Source organism: Coenobita brevimanus, chromosome 83, assembly GCF_032717465.1.
Source record: "Coenobita brevimanus isolate Jiangsu-jjx chromosome 83, ASM3271746v2, whole genome shotgun sequence".
In the NCBI taxonomy this organism is placed as follows: domain Eukaryota; kingdom Metazoa; phylum Arthropoda; class Malacostraca; order Decapoda; family Coenobitidae; genus Coenobita; species Coenobita brevimanus.
This window is the reverse complement of record NC_137036.1, coordinates 2,070,194-2,096,328: the sequence shown is the minus strand read 5'-3', so window position 1 is coordinate 2,096,328 and position 26,135 is coordinate 2,070,194. Positions and strand designations below refer to the sequence as shown.

The window sequence follows — 26,135 nt, the reverse complement described above, 5'->3', positions numbered from 1 at the left end:
CCTATTTCTCCCATCTTTCCTGTCACTTCTTATTGCTTTTCTTTCCTTTACAGGTGGCTTTACATTGAATGACAAGCCAAATGGTTTCCTGTAAGCCAAGAAACCATTTACAACGCTGGGTGGTAACCATATAACCAAACCATATGTGCTCCCTACGTGTCAACAAGTGGGTTGGTGGAGGGTTAGTGCCCCTCCCCGTAAAACAAATAACTCAAAGTCAAGTGGCCACCCCTTACAGGATTATGGCATCTGGCAATAGACAGATAGATAGATAGACAGACAAATCTATACCATATTAACCGTCCATAATAAAAAATAAATAGGTAAGGAAGAGGTGTTAGGGAGCTTGCTTTACCACCTTACGAGTCTGTGTCTACATCTGGAACTAGTATACCAACAGGAAAACTACAGGTTAGTGGTTTACATGGTTTACATACAAATGGTTAGAAATATTAGGCTGACAACTGTGGATGCTAACACTACAACTAGGCTTATCTATAACTACTGACTTTATTAACATTTCTTTTATCAATATTGCCAACTTAATTTCCCATTTCCTTTACTGCTCTATCAGTTTTATTTTTACAATATTACACTATCATTTTGAGATGTGAATTTTCCTACATGATACTAGAGTAATTTTATCTTAACCTCGCTTGTCTTTTTCCCCTTTGGCAGAGAAAAAGATGATGCTATGACTCTACAGGTTTTCCATTGCACTTCTTCATGACTAGCATTAGTGTTAATCTGTTCTTCCAGGCATTGAAGGGGGAGGGATGGTAATTTTAGGCCAAGTTAAAGAAGCATACAAGTATCAACACATTCCCATTTCCCTTCTTATGCTTCACTCCTTCAGTCTACCAACATACAATTCATTCTTATCTTTACACAGTTTAATTCACTATTGCTTCAACTTCCGAGACAATCAATTGCCCTTCTATTTCATCACATAATGCTCTTAAATGCTTGGGCTGAATCACCTGTTAACAACTTTCCCTGACAATGTTTACAAGTTCAAATCAGGCCAGCAATGTCATGACTGGAATGCAAGTAGGTTGAGGTGTTTTCTGTCTGTATCTCATCATTTATTGACACTTTTCTTCTATGACACTTCTGTTGCAAAATGACCCCTCAGGTTGTTAATGACCCCCAGGGAGGATTATGACTCAAAAGGGGTAGAAGTTGATTTGCAATGGAAACTCATACAAGAAAAAGTGTCAACAAATCATTTCATTTCGTTTATAAAGGCCTTGGTCACCTAATGGCGACTATCCATGCTGCTAGATCTCTGGCAGCCTCCTTACTCAGTCCTTTATCCCTGAGGTCACACTCTATGACCTCGTCCCAGGTCTTTTTTGGTCTGCCTCTCACAACCTTAACCCCCATGTTCACACCTCACTTTCTGCACCCAACTGTCATCCCTCATCCTCTCCACATGCCCAAACCATCTCAATCTGCCCCTTCTCATCACAATACCAATACACTCCAGTCCCATCCTTCCTCCCAAACCATCTCAATCTACCCCTCCTCATCACAACACCAATACACTCCAGTCCCATCCTTCCTCCCAAACCATCTCAATCTACCCCTCCTCATCACAACACCAATACACTCCAGTCCCATCCTTCCTCCTAAACCATCTCAATCTACCCCTCCTCATCACAACACCAATACACTCCAGTCCCATCCTTCCTCTCAAACCATCTCAATCCATCCCTCCTCATCACAACACCAATACACTCCAGTCCCATCCTTCCTCCCAAACCATCTCAATCTACCCCTCCTCATCACAACACCAATACACTCCAGTCCCATCCTTTCTCCTAAACCATCTCAATCTACCCCTCCTCATCACAACACCAATACACTCCAGTCCCATCTTTCCTCCTAAACCATCTCAATCTACCCCTCCTCATCACAACACCAATACACTCTAGTCCCATCCTTCCTCTCAAACCATCTCAATCCATCCCTCCTCATCACAACACCAATACACTCCAGTCCCATCCTTCCTCCCAAACCATCTCAATCTACCCCTCCTCATCACAACACCAATACACTCCAGTCCCATCCTTCCTCCCAAACCATCTCAATCTACCCCTCCTCATCACAACACCAATACACTCCAGTCCCATCCTTCCTCCCAAACCATCTCAATCTACCCCTCCTCATCACAACACCAATACACTCCAGTCCCATCCTTCCTCCCAAACCATCTCAGTCTACCCCTCCTCATCACAACACCAATACACTCCAGTCCCATCCTTCCTCCCAAACCATCTCAATCTACCCCTCCTCATCACAACACCAATACACTCCAGTCCCATCCTTCCTCCCAAACCATCTCAATCTACCCCTCTCATCACAACAATACACTCCAGTCCCATCCTTCCTCCCAAACCATCTCAATCTACCCCTCCTCATCACAACACCAATACACTCCAGTCCCATCCTTCCTCCCAAACCATCTCAATCTACCCCTCCTCATCACAACACCAATACACTCCAGTCCCATCCTTCCTCCCAAACCATCTCAATCTACCCCTCCTCATCACAGCACCAATACACTCCAGTCCCATCCTTCCTCCCAAACCATCTCAATCTACCCCTCCTCATCACAGCACCAATACACTCCAGTCCCATCCTTCCTCTCAATTCTTCCAAATGGTGAAATATAGACACAAAACACTTCACACTACTTGAATTCCAGTTACAGCTTCTGCTAAATATTTACTCCACACCAATCCAATGTTGCACAGTTGAACACCAATTATGTGGAATGTATGAGGAAGGGTTAGTGCCCATCCCTGTAAAACAACTCAGACAAACGGCCACCCCTTACAGGATTATGGCGTCTGTGTCTGGCTATAGATAGAATGATAGATATAAATAAGGAAATTAGCTTCACCAGGCTAGACATCTGTATTATGGAGAGGTATATACTCGTAGGTCAGGAATAACATGGATCTTACTCCCTTTGGCTGCATATTTGAATTTCTGACAGGTTTGTGGCAACTCAACTGTCCACCAGTAATTATCATCACAAGCAAACCATCGAAGACATTGTACCTCTGTGTCCCTGGCATTTTTGTTTTTTTAAGTTCACCTACATGTCAAAGCTAAAGGGCTAAAATAATAATGACAATCATAATAATAATAATAATAATATTGTAATAATAATAATAATAATAATAATAAGCAACGTTGGGTCTGGTTAGTACTTGGATGGGTGACCGCCTGGGAACACCAGATGCTGTTGGCATCCCTACGTCAAGTGGGGTTGGTGGAGGATTAGTGCCCCTCCCTGTAAAACAATTAACTCTAAGCCCTTGGCCACCCTGTCTGGGATACATGGCGTCTGGCAATGAATGATGATGATTAATAAAAATCCATCCATCATCCAATCCTACGTTACCCCATGAGGAGCGTAGGAGCCCAGGGCTAGGCAGTTGGTCCTGACACTTAAGATGAGAGTAAATAATAATAATAACACTGATGATAATAATAATAATAATAACATGGGAAATTGTTGAGTGCTGTGAAGAGTATGTACGAGGGAGCTAGGGCTACGGTGCGAGTGGATGGTGAGCTGAGTGAGTTCTTTGATCTCAATGTGGGACTGAAACAGGGTTGTGTGATGTCTCCATGGCTGTTTAATATATACATGGATGGGGTTGTAAAGGAGGTGCAAGGTAGGGCAGTGGATGTGGGGGTGGCTCTAATGAATGAGGGTGAGATTTGGAAGATTCTGGTGTTGCTGTTTGCTGATGATACAGTATTGTTGAGTGAAGATGAATGGGAGTTGCAAGGTTTGGTGAACGAATTTGGGACAGTGTGTAGGAGGAGGAAGCTGAAAGTTAATGTAAACAAAAGTAAAGTTATGGTGTCTGAGAGGAATGAAGTCACAGAGTGTGCAGTGAGGTTGGATGGTGAGGATATGGAGAATATGAGTGCATTCAAGTACTTGGGTAGTGTGATGAGTAAGGATGGAACTTTGGGGGATGAAGTACGTGAAAGGGTACACCAGGGAAGGAAGGTTGTTGGTACACTGAAAGCAGTAATGAGAAATAGGGAGGTGAGTATGGAAGTTAAGAAGTCACTGCATGATAGTATTGTGATCCCTACCCTGATGTATGGAAGCGAGGCATGGACCTTGCAAGAGGGGAACAAGTCAAGAATGAGAGCAGTGGAAATGAGTTACTTGAGAGGAGCATGTGGAGTGACATGGAGGGACAGGTTGACGAATGAAGAAGTGAAGGAACGTTGTGGGGTGGATGTGGATGTGGTTGAGAAGATTAGGAGAAATACACTGAGGTGGTTTGGACATGTGGAGAGAATGGAGAATGAAAGACTGACTAAGAGGGTGTATGTAGGTGAGGTGCAGGGAGGGAGAGGGAGAGGTAGACCGAGGATGAGGCAGAGGGATGGAGTTGAGAGGTATATGAGGGAGGGGGGGGGAGGAGTTGGGGGGAGGGTAGTCATATGGTGGGTGACAGAGCGACTTGGAGGCGTTTTGTCTGCGGCCACCCTTTGCGGGATTACGGCGTCGGGCTATAGATAGAGATAGATAGATAGAATAAAATAATAATAATAATAATAATAATAGTTGCCTACGTGTCAAGTGGGGTTGGTGGAGGATTAGTGCCCCTCCCTGTAAAACAATTAACTCTAAGCCCTTGGCCACCCCATTTGGGATACATGGCGTCTGGCAATGGATGGATGGATGGTTAAATTACGGCAGTTTACCACCCATGGTTTCATATCATTGTATTGTTTATCAAGGCTCCAACATACTTGCATGTATCAGCCTTGGTCACCTAATGGCAGCTCTCCACGTTGCTCAATCTCTGGCAGTCTCCCTATTCAGTCCCTTATCCATGAGGTCACACACTCAGCTCTCCACACTGGTCAATCTCTGGCAGCCTCCCTATTCAGTCCCTTATCCCTGAGGTCACATTCTATGACCTCATCCCAGGTCTTTTTCAGTCTGCCCCTCACAACCCTACCCCTGACATTCCCACTTCCCACTTTAACTCATCAAATATAAATACAAGTTTTTGGAAATTATTTTATATTTTAACAAGAGTTCCACATATAAAACAGTAAGGATAACTTTTCTCTCCTGGAAACAGAAAATACCGATGCTGTATTTGCTGATGCCGCACATTATGACAGAACCAAAAATACAGAATTACAGCACATCCACATCAGCCTGGGCCCACCACACACACAAAATGTATGGTTCAGTAAGCTGGTCTGTATTAATGTTACGTGGATAATCGGTGTTCACCCTACGTGTTGATAAATGGGCTGGAAGAGGGTTAGACGCCCTTCCCGTAAAACAACTTAAAGACAAACAGCCACCCCTTACAGGATCATGGCATCTGGATATATATAGATACTGTAGTTAAATAGAGAGGCAGGATAATTGGTGTTCAACTGTACTGAAATAATCAGTGTTCAACTGTACTGATATAACCAGTGTTCTGTACTTAAACAATCGGCATTCAACTGTACTGAGATAATCGGTGTTCAACTGTACTGAAATAATCAGTGTTCACCTGTACTGAAATAACCAGTGTTTAACTGTATTTAAATAACTGGCCTTCAACTGTACATAAATAATGGGTGTTCAACTGTACTGTACTTAAAAAATTGATGTTCAGCTGTACTTCAATAATTGGCCTTCAACTGTACATAAATAACGGGTGTTCAAAGGTACTGAAGTGCTTGCTCTTGGGCAGACATGTTACACAAATGTCAGAGTTAATATATTACACAGTGGATGGAATGTTACGGCTTTACCTTAATGGACAACTTTCAGGTACTGGATAGATTGTAGCCATTGCTCGTCTTGGACCCTTAATACTGGACATTTGCACCACTGGAGATGTCACCTCTCTTCTGCGTGCCTTACAAAACTAAATAATATCTACTTAGCATATTAATAAACTATCACAATAATTTGGCAAGTATGTATCTTCTCTGGCTCATTTCATAGTGCTGTTACAACATATACATTTTTTATGTGCTGTACTATAATCTGGCTCATTTTATATTACAGTTCCTATATATACATTTGTTTTTATATGACACAGAGAAATGTCTATAACCCAGTGTGCATGCAACCAATATGTCGTGTGCTGTCAGTCTAGGATTTAGTTTAGCGTAATATTATCCCTCCCCAGGTAAAAGGTCAGCTCTGTTTAAGGATACTGGCAGTGGTGCTATTCACCCTGGGCAGGAGGCACCATCAACTTCTGCTTGGGGGACTAAACACCTCCACCTGCCCTGCCTGCCACAAAAAAAGGCCTTGGTCAGCACGGTGGGAAGTCATGTGTGTGGTCCGGGCAACTACTCCCTACACCATTTTTTACACAATTGTAGTGATGGGGTAAACTGCATTTTACTCAACACTACACTATGATGAGTGTGCCCTTGCTGTAATACAGGCCTCTTAATAGACAGGATTTTGAAAAACTGCTGTTACAAATAAAATGCAGTGAACTAGTGTGACAGTTTAGCTTGTTATATTACAGATCACATGCTCCTCTACTTAAACACTTTCACGTTACAAACCTTTGGGAGATATGAACATTTTCTGAGATGCATTTTTTCGGTTATTTCGAAGTTACCTACATAATACTACACAGAACCCAAGACAATGACAATGGTACTAATGATCAAACTTACTTCTTGTTTTTTATGCAAGGAAGAAGAAACCAACGGCCAGGAGCCCACAAGACTTCCCTCCAGAGAAAAACAAAAACAAGATAACAGAGCTAAATTCAATACAACAGCAGTATCTGATTTTCTACCTGTGTTGATAATGTTCACCAATGACATGCCACAGGTAGTAGGGAATTCTGCATCAGGAAAACGTGTCAACAAGTGGGTTGGTGGAGGGTTAGTGCCCCTCCCCGTAAAATAAATAACTCAAAGTCAATGGCCACCCCTTACGGGATTATGGCGTCTGGCAATAGATAGATAGATGGATAGAAAACTTTGACTTACACACCAACTCTTCGTCCCAATTAAGTTCATAAATAGAGATAAAAGGTAATGTATGAGATCTGCTTAATGGAAAAATATCTGAACAGGAGACATTTTTGACTAACAGACAGTTGGAATATAGACATTTCTCTCTACCAACAATGTCAAATTTTCTACAGGATAATCTCACATACAGAATATTTTCAGAAACCATGTATCCTGTATTTTAAAAATGGGGGTAGAGGAAGGGGGAGACTGAGGATGAGATGGAAGGATGGAGTGGAACGGTATATGAGAGGGGGGTGTGAGCTGCGGGGAGGGCAGGGAAATGGCAGGGGACAGGGCAACATGAAGACGATTTGTTTGTGGCCATCCCCTTACAGGATTGAGGCATCTGGCTATAGAGAGATGGATAGATTTGTAAAAGTCTGATTTATCACCGGGAAACTTTATCGTCTAACAACCAGCTTTGTAACTCACACACTTGCCATACAAAACACTAACAAGGAGGTAAATACTCTAAAAAACACATACGTACTGAGCTCTGAAACTGAAACAGCAGTTCAGTAATTATATCCGTTAAATCCTTTTCTAAGTAAGTAAATTTACACATACTTTTCACAATATAAAACACTTTAACAATTACAATCACGACATACACCACAAAAGCACGATAATTCTGTACTCCAAAATTTGTATTCCTGGTGTAATGCGAGATATCACAACACTTCTTACTTAGGATTTATTTTGCATATCACACATAAACATTCCCTTGTATATTACTGATCTCCTTCTAATATCAACACAGCTTGCATCAGTAACATACATTAGGATAATGAAGTGTGATGTGCAAAATCTAACGCTAAGGGAGACATGCTACAAATCTCTAGTCACTCTGAATACATGCGTGTCAGTTGTATTGGCATCTAAGGAAGGGTGGCTTATTGCAGTGACAAGTATAAGCTTCAGAGAGCTGGATAACACCTTGTGGCTGCCTCTGACTGCCACACACACACAGGCATGATGATGGCTGGGGATCAACTTACCCTCCATGCTATGATACGCTTATATTCTCGCTTCCATACCAGGTTTATTTATGGGGAACTGCCACAGCACTGGGGGATAATGGAGCTTTATTTCTAATCCCTTTACCACCAGACATTTCTTCTGAGCAAAATCACCAGTAGTAGCAATAAAAATATAAGGCCTCACTTTACTGAATGGGTTAACCACAGTGTCATGAAGAGATGGAATGACACCACTGTAACTGTCAAACAAACAAAACTGCCCATACAAGTTAAAGAAATTTCAAGTGAATGCCATTGCAGTGGCTGGGAGTAGGGCTGCACATGGAGCTAACTGGTCGACACTGCTCCTTGTTTAGCACCAGAATCATACTGCTGGTGACCTGACATGCCTGTGGTGCATTACTGTACTTCTCCACTTCCATGATTAACTGTGCACAGTACCAGGGAAGGGCTGCCTCTAACAACTCTTACAGCAGTACACTCGGTAGGCAAAGAGGTCCATGTCAATTGCTCAAAGCCAGAGTGAGATAAGAACTAACTCCATTTTGCTTTCAAATATCATATGAAAAGTTCCCTAAGATTTTGTGAGATAAGAACATCACAATTCTACCTCTAGCTGGCCAAATGGTCCGGCTAGGACTGTTTGTAACCACTACAGTTGTCATTCTGCACCTTATCGTAATTACGGTACAGGATTAGCTACAGAAGACTACTGTACTAGGCTGACAGCATCACCTGAGGGATCTGCCTGTCCTGCTGGTCATGATCTAATTCCTAACAACAACACCTGGCTGGTTTCACACTGCCCTCACAACTGTTTATGGTGACTGCTGTGAAGGCTGTTTCTCACATTCCCACTACTTGTGGCCCAGCCCCAGAGGTAAAGTCCTGGTTAATGCTTATTTTTTTACAGGAGTGATATGAGGGTGTCATGTTACTGCTGTCCAGTAGCTGACATTGCACTTTCAACAGTCACTTTGGTAGGGAGGAGAAATATTATCAAATGGATGATGTTTTCCAGGCACAAGTCTATGCCCTCTCTGAGGGGAGATCTTGCTTACCACCTGGAAGATGTGTTGCACAAGTCTTGGACTACACCCACAGAGGAGCTGAAGGGATCTCAAAGTGGAAGATCCATCTTCTTAGTGGAAGACCTTCCTGTGAAACTAAAGGCAGTCATTGTGTCAGGCGTCACATCCACATGGTGAGTGATGTATCTTTAATGTGGAACACACACTCAGCACGTGGATAACACCCTCCTGGGGTGAGAAGGACTGATTTCACAAAGTACAGTGAACATGTCTACAAAGTGCTGAACACTACTGACATCCATAAAGTAACGCTGCATCACTCTGGCCCACAACCCATCTCTCACACCTTCCAGGACATTGCTAATGATCAAATTTGCATCATCAGTATCATCATCATCATCATCTAATCCTGTGTTGCCTGATGAGGAGCGTAGGAGGCTGGCATTAGGCAAGTTGGTCCTGACATTTAAGATAAGACTGACCAGCCTCACTCATGCATGAGTGGCATTACATGAGCAATCATGTGACTTAAGTGAAAAAGACCTCCCATGGTTTCCCACTCATAGTGCATAGACAGCCATGAGTTCTATTGCACAGCATCTCAAAATATAGTAAACAATCACATCAACACCACCATACAAAAAGATAGGGGGCAGCAAACTGAGCAAAATCCAAGCACTTGAGGCAATCAGTACTGGTTCTTTCCTGTCCATTGAGTACAGGCACTCTGACTGGATGTGACTGCATATGGTTCAAGCCTAAGGTGTGGCTGAGAGATACTGCTCACTTAACGCTGCTCAGGGGAAAGCAACAGGCCACTGTCATCTTACATGTCTGCAGAAAATACCCTAGATTCAAACTCCAACACCCCTGATGGGGTAAAAAAAAAAAAAAATCAGATGGCCAGAACAGGTATCAGGAGAGAAAGTTCACCAAGCCCAGCAAGCATTTTAAGTGGAGACAAGAAGTACTGCACTCCTCTTCAGCTCTGAAGGGTCTGTGGTGACTCCTTCAATTACCATTTAAAATACTTGGGTGGGGTTGTAAGCAGCAGCTGAGCTCACTGCTAAAGGATGCCTCTTAAATTTACTTACCATCCTACAAGTGACTTAATTTCAAGTTTTGATAACTTTTTTCTTTCCATACAAGTATTTTAATCCTCTCTGCCATCTTGTAGCAGTGTTATTACTGCAGACAGCAGCAAAATACTAACCTGCCTTACATGATTAACCACTGAGTGTATGACTGAAAAGAACGGGATGTCCGTAGTCCAAAGACAATTTTTTCTTTTCATGATGCCAGCCATGGAGAAACGCATCTGGTTACCCAGCCACTCTTTCATAGGATCTCAAATGTACAGGGACACTAGCATGATTCAGGCACTAAAATGTGTGTAAGTGTAACAAGTGATGAAATGCAAGACAGTCTTTGGCTTAGGACTCACTGTGATAAGTCATTTGAATTTCTGTTAACCTCATGAGTAGTTCCATCTGGTTATAAGCACAGTGGATCTACTGCATCTGTCTCCTTGATACTGTGGTGGGGTGAGGGTGCTGCCACACCATCCCCTCGCCTGCTGTGTTGTGGTCAGCTTTAAATACTCACACTCTTTAGGTGCCAATACAACTTCATGGATGAACAAAGGGTTTTTGGCTGTGCAAAAACTTTGTTATTGATTAGTTAATGGGTAAAACATTGCACTCTGGATGTGAAGCTGCTTGTCAGATACTGAATTGCTACAAAACTAGACATTTTGTACTATGTTTTGTGCTGATGTTCTAACAAGGTACCGTACCTGTACGTTGAATGAAGTTCAGTACAAAGAACACAACCCACAGCCTTACTTTACCAACCATTATAATTTGTGGGTAAACTCATGACTCTTTAAATTATATTTCTGTGAGGAGCGGTAGGGACAGAGGCTACAGGCGAAGGGCTTCTCCCCCGTGTGGGTGCGTATGTGTTTTTTTAAGTGGTCTTTCCTGGCGGTAGAGTAGGCGCAGTAGGGGCACTGATGACGCTTCTTGGGCCCGTCCCTGCCACTGTGCCTGTGCCCACCCCTGCCAACACCCACCTGTGCAGCAGGGATAGCTCTCTTACTACTTTATCTACACCCAATATTGTACTGTAATACCAACACTAAACTAATTATTACCTAATGATATATATCTTACTGCTGTTGCCCCAGCTTCATCTGATCATGAACCCTCTGCCAACATCCACCTGCTGTTGTTGTTACTGCTTAACTCTGTTCTGTCTGGCTGGACAGAGCCACTGATCACACGAAAACAACTGCTTCTGTGGGACTGTTTTACATGTACACTACAGTACATAAATTGTGCAGAGAAGGCATCCCGTTGTGGTAGACAATGCCCTACCAAGGTAGGGCCAGGGTCCCTCCCCACCGTAAGGTGCAGGGAAACAGGAGGAGGTCTGGCTCTTGGATGGATGCCATGGCTGCTGACTCCACCCAGTGTGCACAGCACCACCACATGTAGGCCCCTCATCAGCAACAGCACCCACTGTAGAGATATTCTGCATATTATCTGCATCACAACCAATATTACTAAAACTACATTTATTAGATACTGATGCACCACAACACCCCTGTCAGCACCCACCTGCACAAATACCCTGCTTACTACCATCATTACACTCAACATTACCAACACTAAAACTGCATACAGTACTTGACATCTACATTATTGTTATTGTTGTGGGCCAAGTGCATCTGAATGTGAACCTGGTGTAGTGCAGGCTGGGGCTACTCTTCTCCTGCAGTCCACCATCCTCCTTTCTAGGGGCAAGGAGGGAGTTGAGGGTTGTTTGTTTAATTGGGTGGCTGTGTATCAATGCCACCACTTGAACATGTCCCACTGCAGCACCTTACCAACACTATAACTACAACCTGTACTACCACACAACACCTACATACACACATGCATCAAGCATCTACTTATAACCTCCATGGCTTTATGTCTTGCTCCATGGGCACTTGTGAAAGAACAGAAATAATTTTAGCCAAGACAAACACCCACTGGCTTCAATCTAAGAACGTCAATGAGTGGGCAGATAAAATGTTCTCTAATACAGTAAAATGTCAAATTGTATGCATTTTTATTTCATGGATTTGTGTTCTCAAGTGGGTGACAGAGTGACTTGGAGGCATTTTGTCTGCAGCCACTCTCTGCAGGATTAGGGCATCAGGCTATAGACAGACAGTGTTCTCAATGCACATATAACAGCTGTACACTCTTTCATACACAAAAACTGAAATTTTGATACGTTAAAGCAGCCAATGTGTCTCAGTTAATATTAATTTGTTGATGTTGTAATTCCAGGGTCATGTGAACTTGAATCTAGTGGTATGACAGGTGAAGTTGTCCTGTTCCTGCAGTCCACCACACTCTTCATGGGGGACAGGGAGGGAGTTGAGGGACATTCATACAACAAGGAAACAGTGTAACTTGGTTTTATCAGTACTGTCACAGGAAGGGGTCCCTCTCCAGCACTGATTTGTTGATAGCCATTAAGAAATCCTCACAGCAGCAAAGGGCATCACCCAGGGGTACAACACAACCAATGAGACAAAACAAACAGGTAACACAGCAAGTGGTAATAAGAAAGAAGCAAGACAAAACAAACAGATAACACAGCAAGTGGTATTTTCGCCCTTATGAATGAATGAATGAATGACTGCAGACACTAGTGAATACTGAAGGCTGATGGCAAATTTTAATCTGTGGATTGTGCAATTACCTTTTTTTATCCCACCCCATGGTGTGCAAAAAATGAAGAATTTTTTTTTTCTCTTTTTAGGTTTTGTTTATTATAAACCTGAACATAAACATCCTGGGCATCATTTGGTGAAAAAAAAAAAAGTCTTTCTCTCTCTCCATCTTTGCGTAGGGCCATTCGTAAGTTTACATAGGGGAGTAGTGAAAAAATTAATTAAAAAAAAAAAAAAAGTTTTTATCACAAACAAACATCCAAGGCATCATCTGGTGAAATGAAAAAAAATCTCTTTCTCTCTGTCTTTGCTAGTGCCATGCGTAAGTCTGAGTAGAGGCCGAGTAGTTAGCAGTGATGCACAGCCAGCACAGCCTGAGCTGTGGCTTGCAACACAACGCTACCCAGCCTGAGCTGTGGCTCAAAATCCATGGGTTAACAACCTCCTTACCACCTCAAGACAAGTCCTGGATAGAACTCCCTAAGACAGGCTGGCTGAATGACTGTGATCCTACAACAGGGAGGGGAGGGGAGGAGGGCAGGCACCTAGAAGCCCTACTCGTTTTCGTTTCGTTTTCGTTTTTAAAGGCTCCAACATGCTTGCATGTGTCGGCCTTGGTCACCTAATGGCGGCTCTCCATGCTGCACGATCCATTGCAGCCTCCCTGTTCAGTCCCTTAACCCTAAGGTCACACTTAATGACCTCGTCCCATGTCTTTCTCGGTCTACCCCTCATAACCCCACCCCCAATATTAACACTTCTCACCTTCCTCACCCAACTATCATCCCCCATCCTCTCCACATGTCCAAACCACCTCAATCTACCTCTCCTCATCACAACACCAATACACTCCAGTCCCATCCTACCTCTCAACTCTTCCATTGTAAACCCAGCCCCTCCAGGCCTTGGACGCAGGGACGCACTGCACATCCACCTAATCATTGTCATTTCTGTACGTCTGAGCCGGCGAATGTCTTCCTCCTTCACTGCCCAGGTCTCACTGCCATACGGCATTACACTCCTAACACACGCTGCATACAAAGACCCCTTAGCACGTAGGGAGAGCCCCCTCAATGTCAGGAGAGGCAAGAGCTTCCTGAACTTCTTCCAACCACTTCTCACCCTAGCCACAGAGCTAGCTCCAGCCCCACCTCCAGCACACAACATGTCTCCTAAATAACAAAACTCTTCCACACACTCAAGAGATTCACCAGCAAGTTCAATTCTTTCACGTCTGACGATCTCCACCTGCTCACCCCGGCACGCCGTACACATAAAATCAGCATTATCTCGCAGTCTACCTCTAATACCACTACATCTCTTATGCACCCATTTATCACACACACCGCACAAGATGGAATTACTTCCCACGCCCTTGTGGCAAACTGCACATGGCCACTCTCCCTCGTCTTTGACGGTACTGCCACCAACCCTAGATATGATCACTTTTGTTTTATCTGCATTTACCCTTAAACCCTTTTGCCCCATACCATCTCTCCACTTCCTAAACCTTTCCTCTGCCTCCCTTTCATTCTCTGCAATCAACACCAAATCATCAGCATACAACAACTCCCACGGGAGTCCGTTTCTAAAGTCACGTGAAAGGGCTTCAAGTACCATGATAAACAACATGGGACTCAAGACTGACCCCTGATGCACACCAACATTCACGGAAAACTCATCACTCAAATCTCCATTCACTCTCACCTGGGTGTGAGCACCCACATACATGGCCATAACCACCCTAACCAGCCACTCCTCCAAGCCAAGCTTTCTCATTGCCCACTTCACCACCTCTCTAGGGACTCTGTCAAAGGCCTTTTCCACTACATATTAGTGGAAGGTGACAGCCAAACCATCTATCAGGGGTGGGATGCTGTGGGACTGATGCAGAGAACCAGTACTGCAGGAGGCCATAAGGAAACAAGACTGAATGCTGTAACTATGTCAGGCCAGGACAGCAGGCACAAGGTAACACATCACCATGGAGGACTCACACTGATGCCGCCACAATAGGACCAGTAGGGAAAAGAACATCAGAAAAGAAGGGAGGGGGGAGGGGCAGATAGGGGTGCAGAGAGGAGGGGAAGAGTAAAGAAAGATGGAACAAAGGATAAAAAGGGGAAGGTAGAGAAAAGAGTGCCATGCCATCCACACACAGGGGAAAGACAGCAAAACAGGAATTTCACCTTGACCCCAGCGACGGTGGCTCAATTGGTAGAGAGGTGGCCTGCAGTCCTATCGGACCCAGGTTCAAATCCCCGCTGAGCCAGGGAACAGTTTAAGGATTTGGATTTCATTAAATCAGACTTTACTGATCTACCAGAAGACCCGCCGACATGTCATAAAAATACCCCCACTAATACCAATACACCGGTCCTGTATGAGACAGCCCTAGCATGTATTCAATATGGACAGTAGGTGTTAGTGCCGAAGTGATGACATGTAGAGGTGTATGGTATGTAGGAGGACTACTGGGCCTTGAGAACAGGCTGTGAAGTCTATGCCCAGAGTTGGACACATAAAAAAAAAAAAAAAAAAAAAAAAAACACTATGCACGCCCAGCATGCACTAGGTAAGTATAACAAAGCATATGCGGCACAAATGAGAGAGAGAGAGAGAGAGAGAGAGAGAGAGAGAGAGAGAGAGAGAGAATCATTCCAGGTAAGTACAGTATATACAGTAATCCCTCATTTATCTGGACGTGCAGCATCTGGACCAGTTCATTATCTGGATACTGGACCTTGGCTCTATTAAACCATTATCTGATATTACTTGCTATTATCCGGATGTAAAAGTGCCCAAGAACTTTGGCCGGCCAGCTGACATGTTCAAACATTCAAGATCATGGCCGCTGGGCTCAAGCTGTGAGTGGGAAATAGGCCGTAACCCACAACCTGAGCTAAAATGTCCATCCGCCCCTGAACTGAATGGTCAAAGTCGCACGTTGGTTCGATCACTCCCTACGAACCTCCAGCACCTGAATAATACTGGCCATAACCCACAAGTAGTGTCAAAACGCCCATAAGCATCCCCACCGAATGTCCAAAGTCACATGGCCACCGGAATTAGCCTTTCCCAACTGCCACTGTGCATGTAACACTGACCACAAGCCACAAGTCAGGTGAAAGCACCCATCTGCCCCTACACCATACATCCAAAGTCACCCAGTCACCAAGAGTTGTGTTTCCCAATGGCCAATGCGCATGTATGACAGACCACACGCCACAGGTCAGGTGAAGGCACAGTCCACCTCGTGACAGAAGGGTGAAAATCCTGCCACAGCCTCACTTCCCCCCTTCTCCTGTCCCTCCTTCATACCCTCCCATGCTGCCCACCTTGCTAGTCCTGCCTCCCAGCTCCCTCCCTCACTCTCTCAGTCCCTCCCCTCCTTTGCACTGCAAGCACTGTCCTGTGAGTTTTTAAAGTTTTTGGCGATCTGAATACTGATGGTCGTATCAAAATTCTGTGAAATCCATGTGAAAACTCATGAAATTCTGCATCTGGACATATGTTTAACTCTTGCAAGGAGCAGGCAAAAAACTTTGAACTAGGATGGTGGGATGTTGTATGAAGGCAAGCTTTACTCTTTTAGGACCATTTATTTTCACTGCAGTTTTGTTATTTTACTCATCAGTTTTCTGTGTTTTTATTAGCTTATCTTACAGAATAAACACCAGCGAAGATGATGGTATACATTCATGCATTCATTCATTGCCAGACGCCATGTATCCCAAACGGGGTGGCCATGGGCTTAGAGTTAATTGTTTTACAGGGAGGGGCACTAATCCTCGACCAACCCCACTTGACACGTAGGGAAAACGTTCCATTTATACAAATATAACCAATTTCTGGTGGCATATTTGACCATGGATTTTTTTTTTTTTTTTTTAATGCCCCATGAGCAGCTATCACTCGTCACAGAAAGATTATTGATTTTCCAACAGTCTACAGGTTTTCTGCGGATTTCTGCTGCTGATGCGTTGTTTTCTTGGTGTTTTGCATTAATATGGGTATTCCTATGAGTGTTTCGATGTCTCAATATGGCAGAATGACCGGAAAACACTGCCAAAATTTGGAGGGGTACTGTTCATCTTAGTTTTTTTTTTTTTCATGGTTTTCTTGGTGTTTAGCATTACTTTGGATAATCCTATTTGTGTACTGGTGTCTAAATATGGCAGACTGACCTGAAAACACTGCCAAAATTAGGAGGGGTACTGTACATAGAGTTGTGCATAGGTAGGATGTTTTTTTCTTTTCAATTTTTATTTTTGCATGCTTTTCTTGGTGTTTAAAATTATTTTGGATATTCCTATGTGTGTGTTTTGATGTCTAAATATCTCTGAATGATAACACTGCCAAAGTAAATCATAGGTACTGTACAAATAGAACGGTATAAATTGGAGGCTGGGTATAGGTAGGATCTGGGTATGGTAGGGGGGATATTGTTCATTACCCAGACATTGCCACTACCTAGACATGCCATTGGCTCTATTACATCGGATAATTGAGGGAATACTGTATGACCAATATTAATCTGGTCTATGATGATTTTTCCTCTATGTGCCTGACACCACCTGAGGGCCAAGGGAAGGTTTAGTACAAGCAATAGCAAATTACAGCAGTACATTTAGCCAGGTGTCTTAAATGGTACTTGGAGGTGTATAGCAGTGTAATCCTATTCTACTCTTGCCCCTACAACACTATGCTTTAATTGTGGATGTGGCCATACTCACCGTGGGATGTGGTGCATAGCAGTGTAATCCTATTCTACCCTTGCCCCTACAACACTATGCTGTAATTACTGATGTGGCTGTACTCACCGTGGGATGTGGCTGTGGTGTGGTCTGGTTGAGGGCACCGGTGGACACATCTTGACTCCCTTCACTCAGGAAATTATCTGGCATGGTCAAACGTCTACTGATGTCTGCCCCTCCTCCTGCCCACTGCAACAACACCACACAGTCACTATCCATCTATCTATCTATTGCCAGATGCCTTAATCCCATATGGGGTGGCCACAAACAAATCACCTCCTTGTTGCCCTGTCCCCTGCCATTTCACTGCCCTTCTCCCAGCTCACACCCCCCTCTCTCATATACCTCTCCATTCCATCCCTCCATCTCATCCTTGGCCTCCCCCTCCCTCTCCCCCCCTCCACCTCACTCACATACCCTCTCCTCATCAGTCTCTCATTATCCATCCTCTACAGATGGACAAACCACCTCAGTGTGTTTCTCCTAACGCTTCCTATCACATCCACATCCACATCACAACATCACACAGTCACATACACATACAAGTGATTAACTGGCATTTATGAGGTCTGTTCATAAAGTATCCAACCTTAGGGTCTAAAAAAATATATAACTAACCTGTGTAGCTAGGACACTAATCCCCCTCAAAGTAGCCCCTTGTGACCTGACACACGTACCCCAGCGTTCTTTCCACTGCCAGGTGCATTTTTTCAAAGTCGGTATCGTCCTATTTCTCCCTTTCCTTCCTGCCACTTGTTATAACTCTACTTTCCACTTCAGTTGGCTCTATACTGAATGACAAGTCTAATGATATCCTGTAACCCTAGAAACCATTTACAATGCTAGGTGGTAACCATATAACCAAATACCAAGATGAAATGGAGCCTGGTGTCCCTGTTAACTGGGAAGAGAGATGCAGATGCAGTGTCCACCCAGCAACAAAACCCTCACACTTTTCCCCAAATCGAACTATGCTTGCCTGTGGTTGATGGATATGCTCAGCCAGACTAGGGCTGATTAACAATAACAACGGCAGATCCCTTCATCCATTCTGACCTGTCTTCTTCCGCCAGTCATATATAAAACCACCTGCATCAAAACAGTACAGTGCTACAAGTGGGTAATGCTACTGTGTCAGAACATTACAGTACTATAAGTGGGTAATGTTGTTGCGCCATCTCACCGCCTGCATGCCTGAAGGTCCCGCCAGTGCCTCCATGACGGCCTCGTGCAGTGTGGGAGGCTGGGTGAGCACCTCCGGGTCCTGGGGCATCGGGTCGTACTTGGGTATGAGTAGGGTGCTGCCGCCTGCGTTGTTGTCGTCAGTTTCGTCCACTACAGCATCACCGGTCTTCTCACCTCTATCCTCTACCTCCTCTTCTTTGACTAGAGTTTCATCAAGAGTTACCTGGCAATCAAAGTTTATCATCATCATCGTCATCATCATCATCATACATCATTCACCAGAATCACCAAAATCATCATCATTATCAATCATCAATCATCATCAAAATCATCATTATTATCAATCATCATCATCATCATCATCAATCATCATCATCATCATCAAAATTGTCATCATCATCAATCATCATCATTATTATCAATCATCATCATCATCTTCAAATGCACCACCACCATCATCATCATCATCAATCATCATCATCTCCAAAATCACCACCACCATCATCATCATCATCAATCATCATCATCTCCAAAATCACCACCACTACCACCATCATCATCATCATAATTTTTTTTCAACCAGGGATGGGATGAGATAGGGTCGTGAGAGCAATAAAATTCCAACACAGGAAGAACTAGTGCCCAGCCTGGCCAGTACAATGTCACACACACATTCCTTCCCTCACCGTTCAGAGGCCAAGTAAATCATGACAACATCAAGGTGGAAAATTTGCTTTATCATTTCTATTGCATTAATTACAGTAATCCCAGGCACCCATGATGAAAAAGAGGGGGGCTGGGCACTTCCCCCCTCAATAACAATAACAACGGCTAATAATCATCATCATAAACATCCGGACCTCCCTTCTGAAGAGTAGCAACATCCAGACAGCCCAAATTTGCCCACTCCAATGGGCCATGCTTCCATTCACTCATCGCTCAAGCCCCTGGAATCCTGGCTCTATCTGATACGCCAAAAAAAAAACTTTCACCACATTCTGTGGCTTCATATAAACATATCTGATGGTCAACAATGATCCATCCATCCATCATCCAGTCCTACGTTGCCCCATGAGGAGCGTAGGAGCCCGGGGCTAGGCAAGTTGGTCCTGACATTTAAGATGAGAGTGACCAGCCTCACTCATCCCTGAGTGGCATTATGTGAGCAATAAACCCCAACCATCCCTTGGATATAAACCTTCACCAGCTCAATCCAATTGGAGCGCCGTAATTACCCACTAAACCACCAGGCGCCAAAATTTGGTTATATGGTTACCACCCAGCATAGTAAATGGTTTCCTGGTGTACAGGAAACCATTTGGCTTGTCACTCAATGTAGAGTCACCCAAAGGCAGAAGGAAGAAGAAAGAATGAAGGAAAGAAAGACAGAAGAGGATGGATGGAAAGAAGGATAGAGGAGAGGAAAGGGCAGACACCAGAGAGCAGCACTACATCAAGTGAGTGGATGGTGAGTGCCCCCACCTACCACCAAACAATGATCATATTAATATTAATATTAATATTAATAATAATAATAATAAAAATAATAATAATAATAAAAATAATAATAATCTATATCTATCTATCTATAGCCCGACGCCCCAATCCCGCAAAGGGTGGCCGCAGACAAAACGCCTCCAAGTCACTCTGTCACCCACCATTTGACTCCCCTCCCCCCAACTCACTCCCCCCTCCCTCATATACCTCTCAACTCCATCCCTCCACCTCATCCTCGGTCTACCCCTCCCTCTCCCTCCCTCCACCTCACCTACATACACCCTCTTAGTCAGTCTTTCATTCTCCATTCTCTCCACATGTCCAAACCACCTCAGTGTATTTCTCCTAATCTTCTCAACCACATCCACATCTACCCCACAACGTTCCTTCACTTCTTCATTCGTCAACCTGTCCCTCCACGTCACTCCACATGCTCCTTTCAAGTAACTCATTTCCACTGCTCTCACTCTTGACTTGTTCCCCTCTTGCAAGGTCCATGCCTCGCTTCCATACGTCAGGGTAGGGATCACAATACTATCATGCAGTGACTTCTTAACTTCCATACTCACCTCCCTATTTCTCATCACTGCTTTCAGTGTACCAACAACCTTTCTTCCCTGCTGTACCCTTTCACGTACTTCATCCCCCAAAGTTCCATCCTTACTCATCACACTACCCAAGTACTTGAATGCACTCACATTCTCCATATCCTCACCATCCAACCTCACTGCACACTCCGTGACTTCATTCCTCTCAAACACCATAACTTTACTTTTGTTTACATTAACTTTCAGATTCCTCCTCCTACACACTGTCCCAAATTCATTCACCAAACCTTGCAACTCCCATTCATCTTCACTCAACAATACTGTATCATCAGCAAACAGCAACACCGGAAGCTTCCAAATCTCACCCTCATTCATTAGGGCCACCCCCACATCCACTGCCCTACCTTGCACCTCCTTTACAACCCCATCCATATATATATTAAACAGCCATGGAGACATCACACACCCCTGTTTCAGTCCCACATTGAGATCAAAGAACTCACTCAGCTCACCGTCCACTCGCACCGTAGCCCTAGCTCCCTCGTACATACTCTTCACAGCACTCAACAGTTTCCCCTCCACTCCATATATTCTTAATACCTTCCACATACCTTGCCTACCTATTCTGTCATAAGCTTTCTCCAAGTCCATGAAGGCAGCATACACTTTCCTTCCCTTCTCTAGATACTTCTCCACTAAACATCTCAGAACAAATAACTGATCTACACACCCTTTTCCCTTCCTAAATCCCCCTTGTTCTTCTCCAACTAGCTCCTCTGTCATATGCCTAACCCTATTTTTATCAATAAAAATAATAATAAAACTGTAATAATAATAATAATAATAATAAAAATAAAAATAATAATAATAATAATAATAATCATCTAATCCTACGTTGCCCCATGAGGAGCATAGGAGGCCGGGGCTAGGCAGTTGGTCCCGACATTTAAGATGAGAGTGACCAGCCTCACTCATCCCTGAGTGGCATTACATAAGCAATCAACCCCAACCATCCCTTGGATATAAACCTTCACCGGCTCAATCCGACTGGAGTGCAATAATTACCCTCTAAACCACCAGGCGCTAAAATATGGTTATATGGTTACCACCCAGTGTAGTAAATGGTTTCCTGGTGCACAGGAAACCATTTGGCTTGTTACTCAGTGTAGAGTCACCCACAGGCTGAAGGAAGTGGAAAGAATGAAGGTAGGGAAAGACAGAAGAGGGCGTGTAAAGTCACCCATAGGCAGAAAGAAGAGGAAAGAATGAAGGAAAGAAAGACAAGAGAATGGAAGGAAAGAAGGATGGAGAGGAAAGGGCAGACACCCGAGAGCAGCACTACATCGAGTGAGTGGATGATGAGCGCCCACACCTACCACAATAATAATAATAATCTATCTATCTATCTATAGCCCGACGCCCTAATCCCGCAAAGGGTGGCCACAGACAAAACGCCTCCAAGTCACTCTGTCACCCACCATTTGACTCCCCTCCCCCCAACTCACCCCCCCTCCCTCATATACCTCTCAACTCCATCCCTTCACCTCATCCTCGGTCTACTCCTCCCTCTCCCTCCCTCCACCTCACCTACATACACCCTCTTAGTCAGTCTTTCATTCTCCATCCTCTCCACATGTCCAAACCACCTCAGTGTATTTCTCCTAATCTTTTCAACCACATCCACATCTACCCCACAATATAATAATAATAATAATAATAATAATCTATCAATCTATTGCCACATGCCTTAATCCCGTAAGAGGTGGCCACAAACAAATCACCTCCATGTCGTCCTGTCCCCTGCCATTGCACTACCCTTCTCCAAACTCACAACCTTCTCTCTCATATACCTCTCCACTCAATCCCTCCATCCTATCCTCAGCCTCCCCCTCTCTCTAATAATAATAATAATAATAATAATAATAATAATGAATAATTCCCTGGTACTGTACATGACAGGTAGTGGCAGTAGCAGTACCATGGTTTCTCCAACTTTCACAAGGAACAAAACAGCACGACAATGAAATATGACACAGCTGCATCTTTTTCCTGCTCTGCCCACCATTTTTATTATTATTATTATAATTATTATTATTATTATGAGCCACTCAGGGATGAGTGAGGCTGGTCACTCTCATCTTAAATGCTGGGACCAACTGCTTAGCCCCGGGCTCCTACGCTCCTCATGGGGCAATGTAGGATTGGATGATGGATGGATGGATGGATGATTATTATTTTCAGATCCATCACTGACAGCCCCTACTCCTCTTGTTATTATTGCTGTTGTTGTTGCCGAGGCTATGCTGAAGGACTGACCATGCTGGAAGTGGCTTTAACCTGGTCTAAAATTGCCATCTCTTCATCTCACATGCTGATCTATAACAAGACATTAATACTAGAATATATACAATCTCCTAGTCAATCACCCATTCCTGGTTCTCTCCACTGTCTCCACACAACCAAATCATATGAAGATACTTCTAATACTCAGGAGCACAACCACATACAGTATACCAATCTAACTACATACAGTATAACAATCTAGCCACATACAGTATACTGATCTAACCACATACAGTATACCAATCTACAGAAAATAACTCACTTGCACTTTGGTGGTCAGAGGCTCCTGTGGTGTGGAAGGATAGTCGGTGTGTGTGCTTGGGTTACTTCTGTCCCTTCTGTCGTCATGTTCACTCCAGGAACTTACGTCGCTGTGCTGAGTATTCGCTTCAACTGCTCTTGTACTGACAGGCGCTGGGGTGGGGATGGAAAGCGCTGTATTTTCATGGGGTCCAATGTCACTGTCTTTCCTCACGCGCTTTGGACTGGGGCTTAGCCTATCGATACTTGAGTTTGTGGATTTGGGGGATGAAAAACTCTTGTCGTTCACTGGACTACGGGATTGTCTAGTGTGTATTACGGGGCTCGTTCTACCACCACCTGCTGGCTGGGTACTTGAGCTCTTTTTATTACTGTTAGGAGGTTCGTCAGGCACTGCTAAGCCTTTTATTTCAAGCAGCTCTGCCACCTTAATTAATCGGGTTAATTTATTCTCCGCCACATTGACATAACCGGCATACATGTAACTCAACAGGGCCTCCAGTTCCTCTCGGTGTATTTCACTCAGAACTATAACAGGATGCTTACACGGTGTCTTTTCAAACATTTTTTCAAAGTATTCGCTACACGTTGACAACACCAGCCTGTGGACTTGATAAAACCTGCCCTCACATGCTAACGTGGCATCTGTATACCTTTCCTGTTGAAACATAAAATAAAATAATGTAGCAAAATACAGAAATATTATCCTGCAATTCTGTATACCTTTCCTATCGAAATACAAAATCTATCTATTTATCTATTGCCAGACGCCATAATCCCATAAGGGGTGGCTGTTTGACTTTGAGTTATGTGTTTTACGGGGAGGGGCACTAACCCTCCACCAACCCACTTGTTGACACGTAGGGAGCACGTATGGATTGGTTATATGGTTACCACCCAGTGCTGTAAATGGTTTCTTGGCTTACAGGAAACCATTTGGCTTGTCACTCAATGTAAAGCCACCTGTAAAGGAAAGAAAAGCAATAAGATGTGACAGGAAGATGGGAGAAATAGGAAGAGAGGAGGGCAGGCACAGAAAAAGAATGATAAAGGCTATGGAAGAAGTAGGCAGCACTACATCAAGTGAGTGGATGATGGTTGCCACCACCTACGACTATAATACAAAATAATATTGACAAATGTAGCAAAATACAGTCATATTATCCTGAAACTCTTTAAAATAAAAACGTCAATAAATACAGAACATTAAAATCAGCATGACCTACTCTAGAGAGCAGAGAACAACATAGAAAGAATTAAAAATGTTTGAAAAATGGCACTAGGTAGCATTTGGCCCGGTGTTATTTCATTTTTCTCTTAAAAGGAACAATTTTGCAGACTTCTGGCCTTTGGTTCCTTCTTCCTTACATAAATAAATAAATAAACAGATAAATACCTTGGCTCTGAAGGTTGTCAGTGTGTGGCTGAATGTGGTACTGTGATTATTCCACGACAAGGATAGCATACCATCTGCCATCTTGACCTGGTGATTTACCTGCTGAGAAAAATAAGTGATTGGGTAAGTGCTGAATTGTGAATAACACTGAACATGTGCTGAACTGTGAATAACACTGGGTAAATGCTGAACTGTGAATAACAATGGGTATGTGCTGAACCGTGAATAACACAGAACAAGTGCTGAACTGTAAATAACATGTTTTGTTTTGTTTCATTTTTGAAGACTCCAACATGTTTGAATGTGTCGGTCTTGGTCACCTAATGGCAGCTCTCCATACTGCTTGATCTCTGGCAGCTTCCCTATTTAGTCCCTTAATCCTGAGGTCACACTTCATGACCTCGTCCCAAGTCTTTTTTGGTCTACCTCTCACAACCCCATTCCTAATATTAACGCTTCTCACTTTTTGCACCCAATTATCATTCCCATCCTCTCCAAATGCCCAAACCATCTCAGTCTACCTCTCTTCATCACAACACCAATACACTCCAGTCCCATCCTTCCTCTCAACTCTTCCATCATAACCCTAGCCCCCCAGGCCTTGCACTCAGGGATGCACTGCACATCCACCTAATCATTGTCATTTCTGTATGTTTGAGCCTGCAAATATCCTCTTCCTTTACTGCCCAGGTCTCACTACCATACAGCATTACACTCCTAACACATGCTGCATGGCCCAGATATTCCTCTTGTCAATAAGTAGGTATCACAAAAGCATTACAGAACATTACTGTACTCTTTTCACATTAACATGCCACTGTTATTGTTACTGTTCTATCTCCAATCATTTAAATGTATAAATCAATGCATCTCTATATTTCACAACACCAAATTTTTGCATCTTCTTGCATTTTTGAACCTACCAAGAGTCTACTACCGTACTTTGATTACTGGATTACCTGAGCATAACCGATATTTTAAACTGGTAGCCTATTACTGTACTTTGATACCTGGATTAGCTAAACATACCGGCAACTGATATTTTTGAAATGGTACCCTATTACTGTATTTTGATAACTGGATTAGCGTTGTGGTGTTGATGTGGATGTGATAGGAAGCGTTATGAGGAACACACTGAGGTGGTTTAGCCATGTGGAGAGGATGGAGTGTGAAAGACTGATGGAGAGAGTGTATGTGAGTGAGGTGGAGGGGGGAAGAGGAAGGGGGAGGCCGAGGATGAGATGGAGGGATGGGGTGGAGAGGTATATGAGAGAGCGGGGTGTGAGTTGGGAGCAGGGCAGTGAAATGGCGTGGGACAGGGCGACTTGGAGGCGATTTGTTTGTGGCCACCCCAAACGGGATTGAG

At 43.7% G+C, this 26,135-nt stretch overlaps 1 protein-coding gene across 1 annotated transcript; it reads right to left on the bottom strand.

Annotated features, from left to right (window-relative positions):
- Window positions 1-10,907: 10,907 nt before the first annotated feature.
- Window positions 10,908-24,850, bottom strand: LOC145409820 (uncharacterized). The gene is made up of 6 exons (XM_080280128.1): window positions 24,770-24,850; window positions 23,375-24,031; window positions 18,723-18,947; window positions 17,606-17,728; window positions 11,458-11,574; window positions 10,908-11,126 (listed from the first exon to the last, which is right to left on the bottom strand). Exons 1-6 carry the CDS (start codon window positions 24,848-24,850, stop codon window positions 10,908-10,910), a joined length of 1,422 nt encoding a protein of 473 aa, XP_080136254.1.
- Between the last annotated feature and the right edge of the window lie 1,285 nt (window positions 24,851-26,135).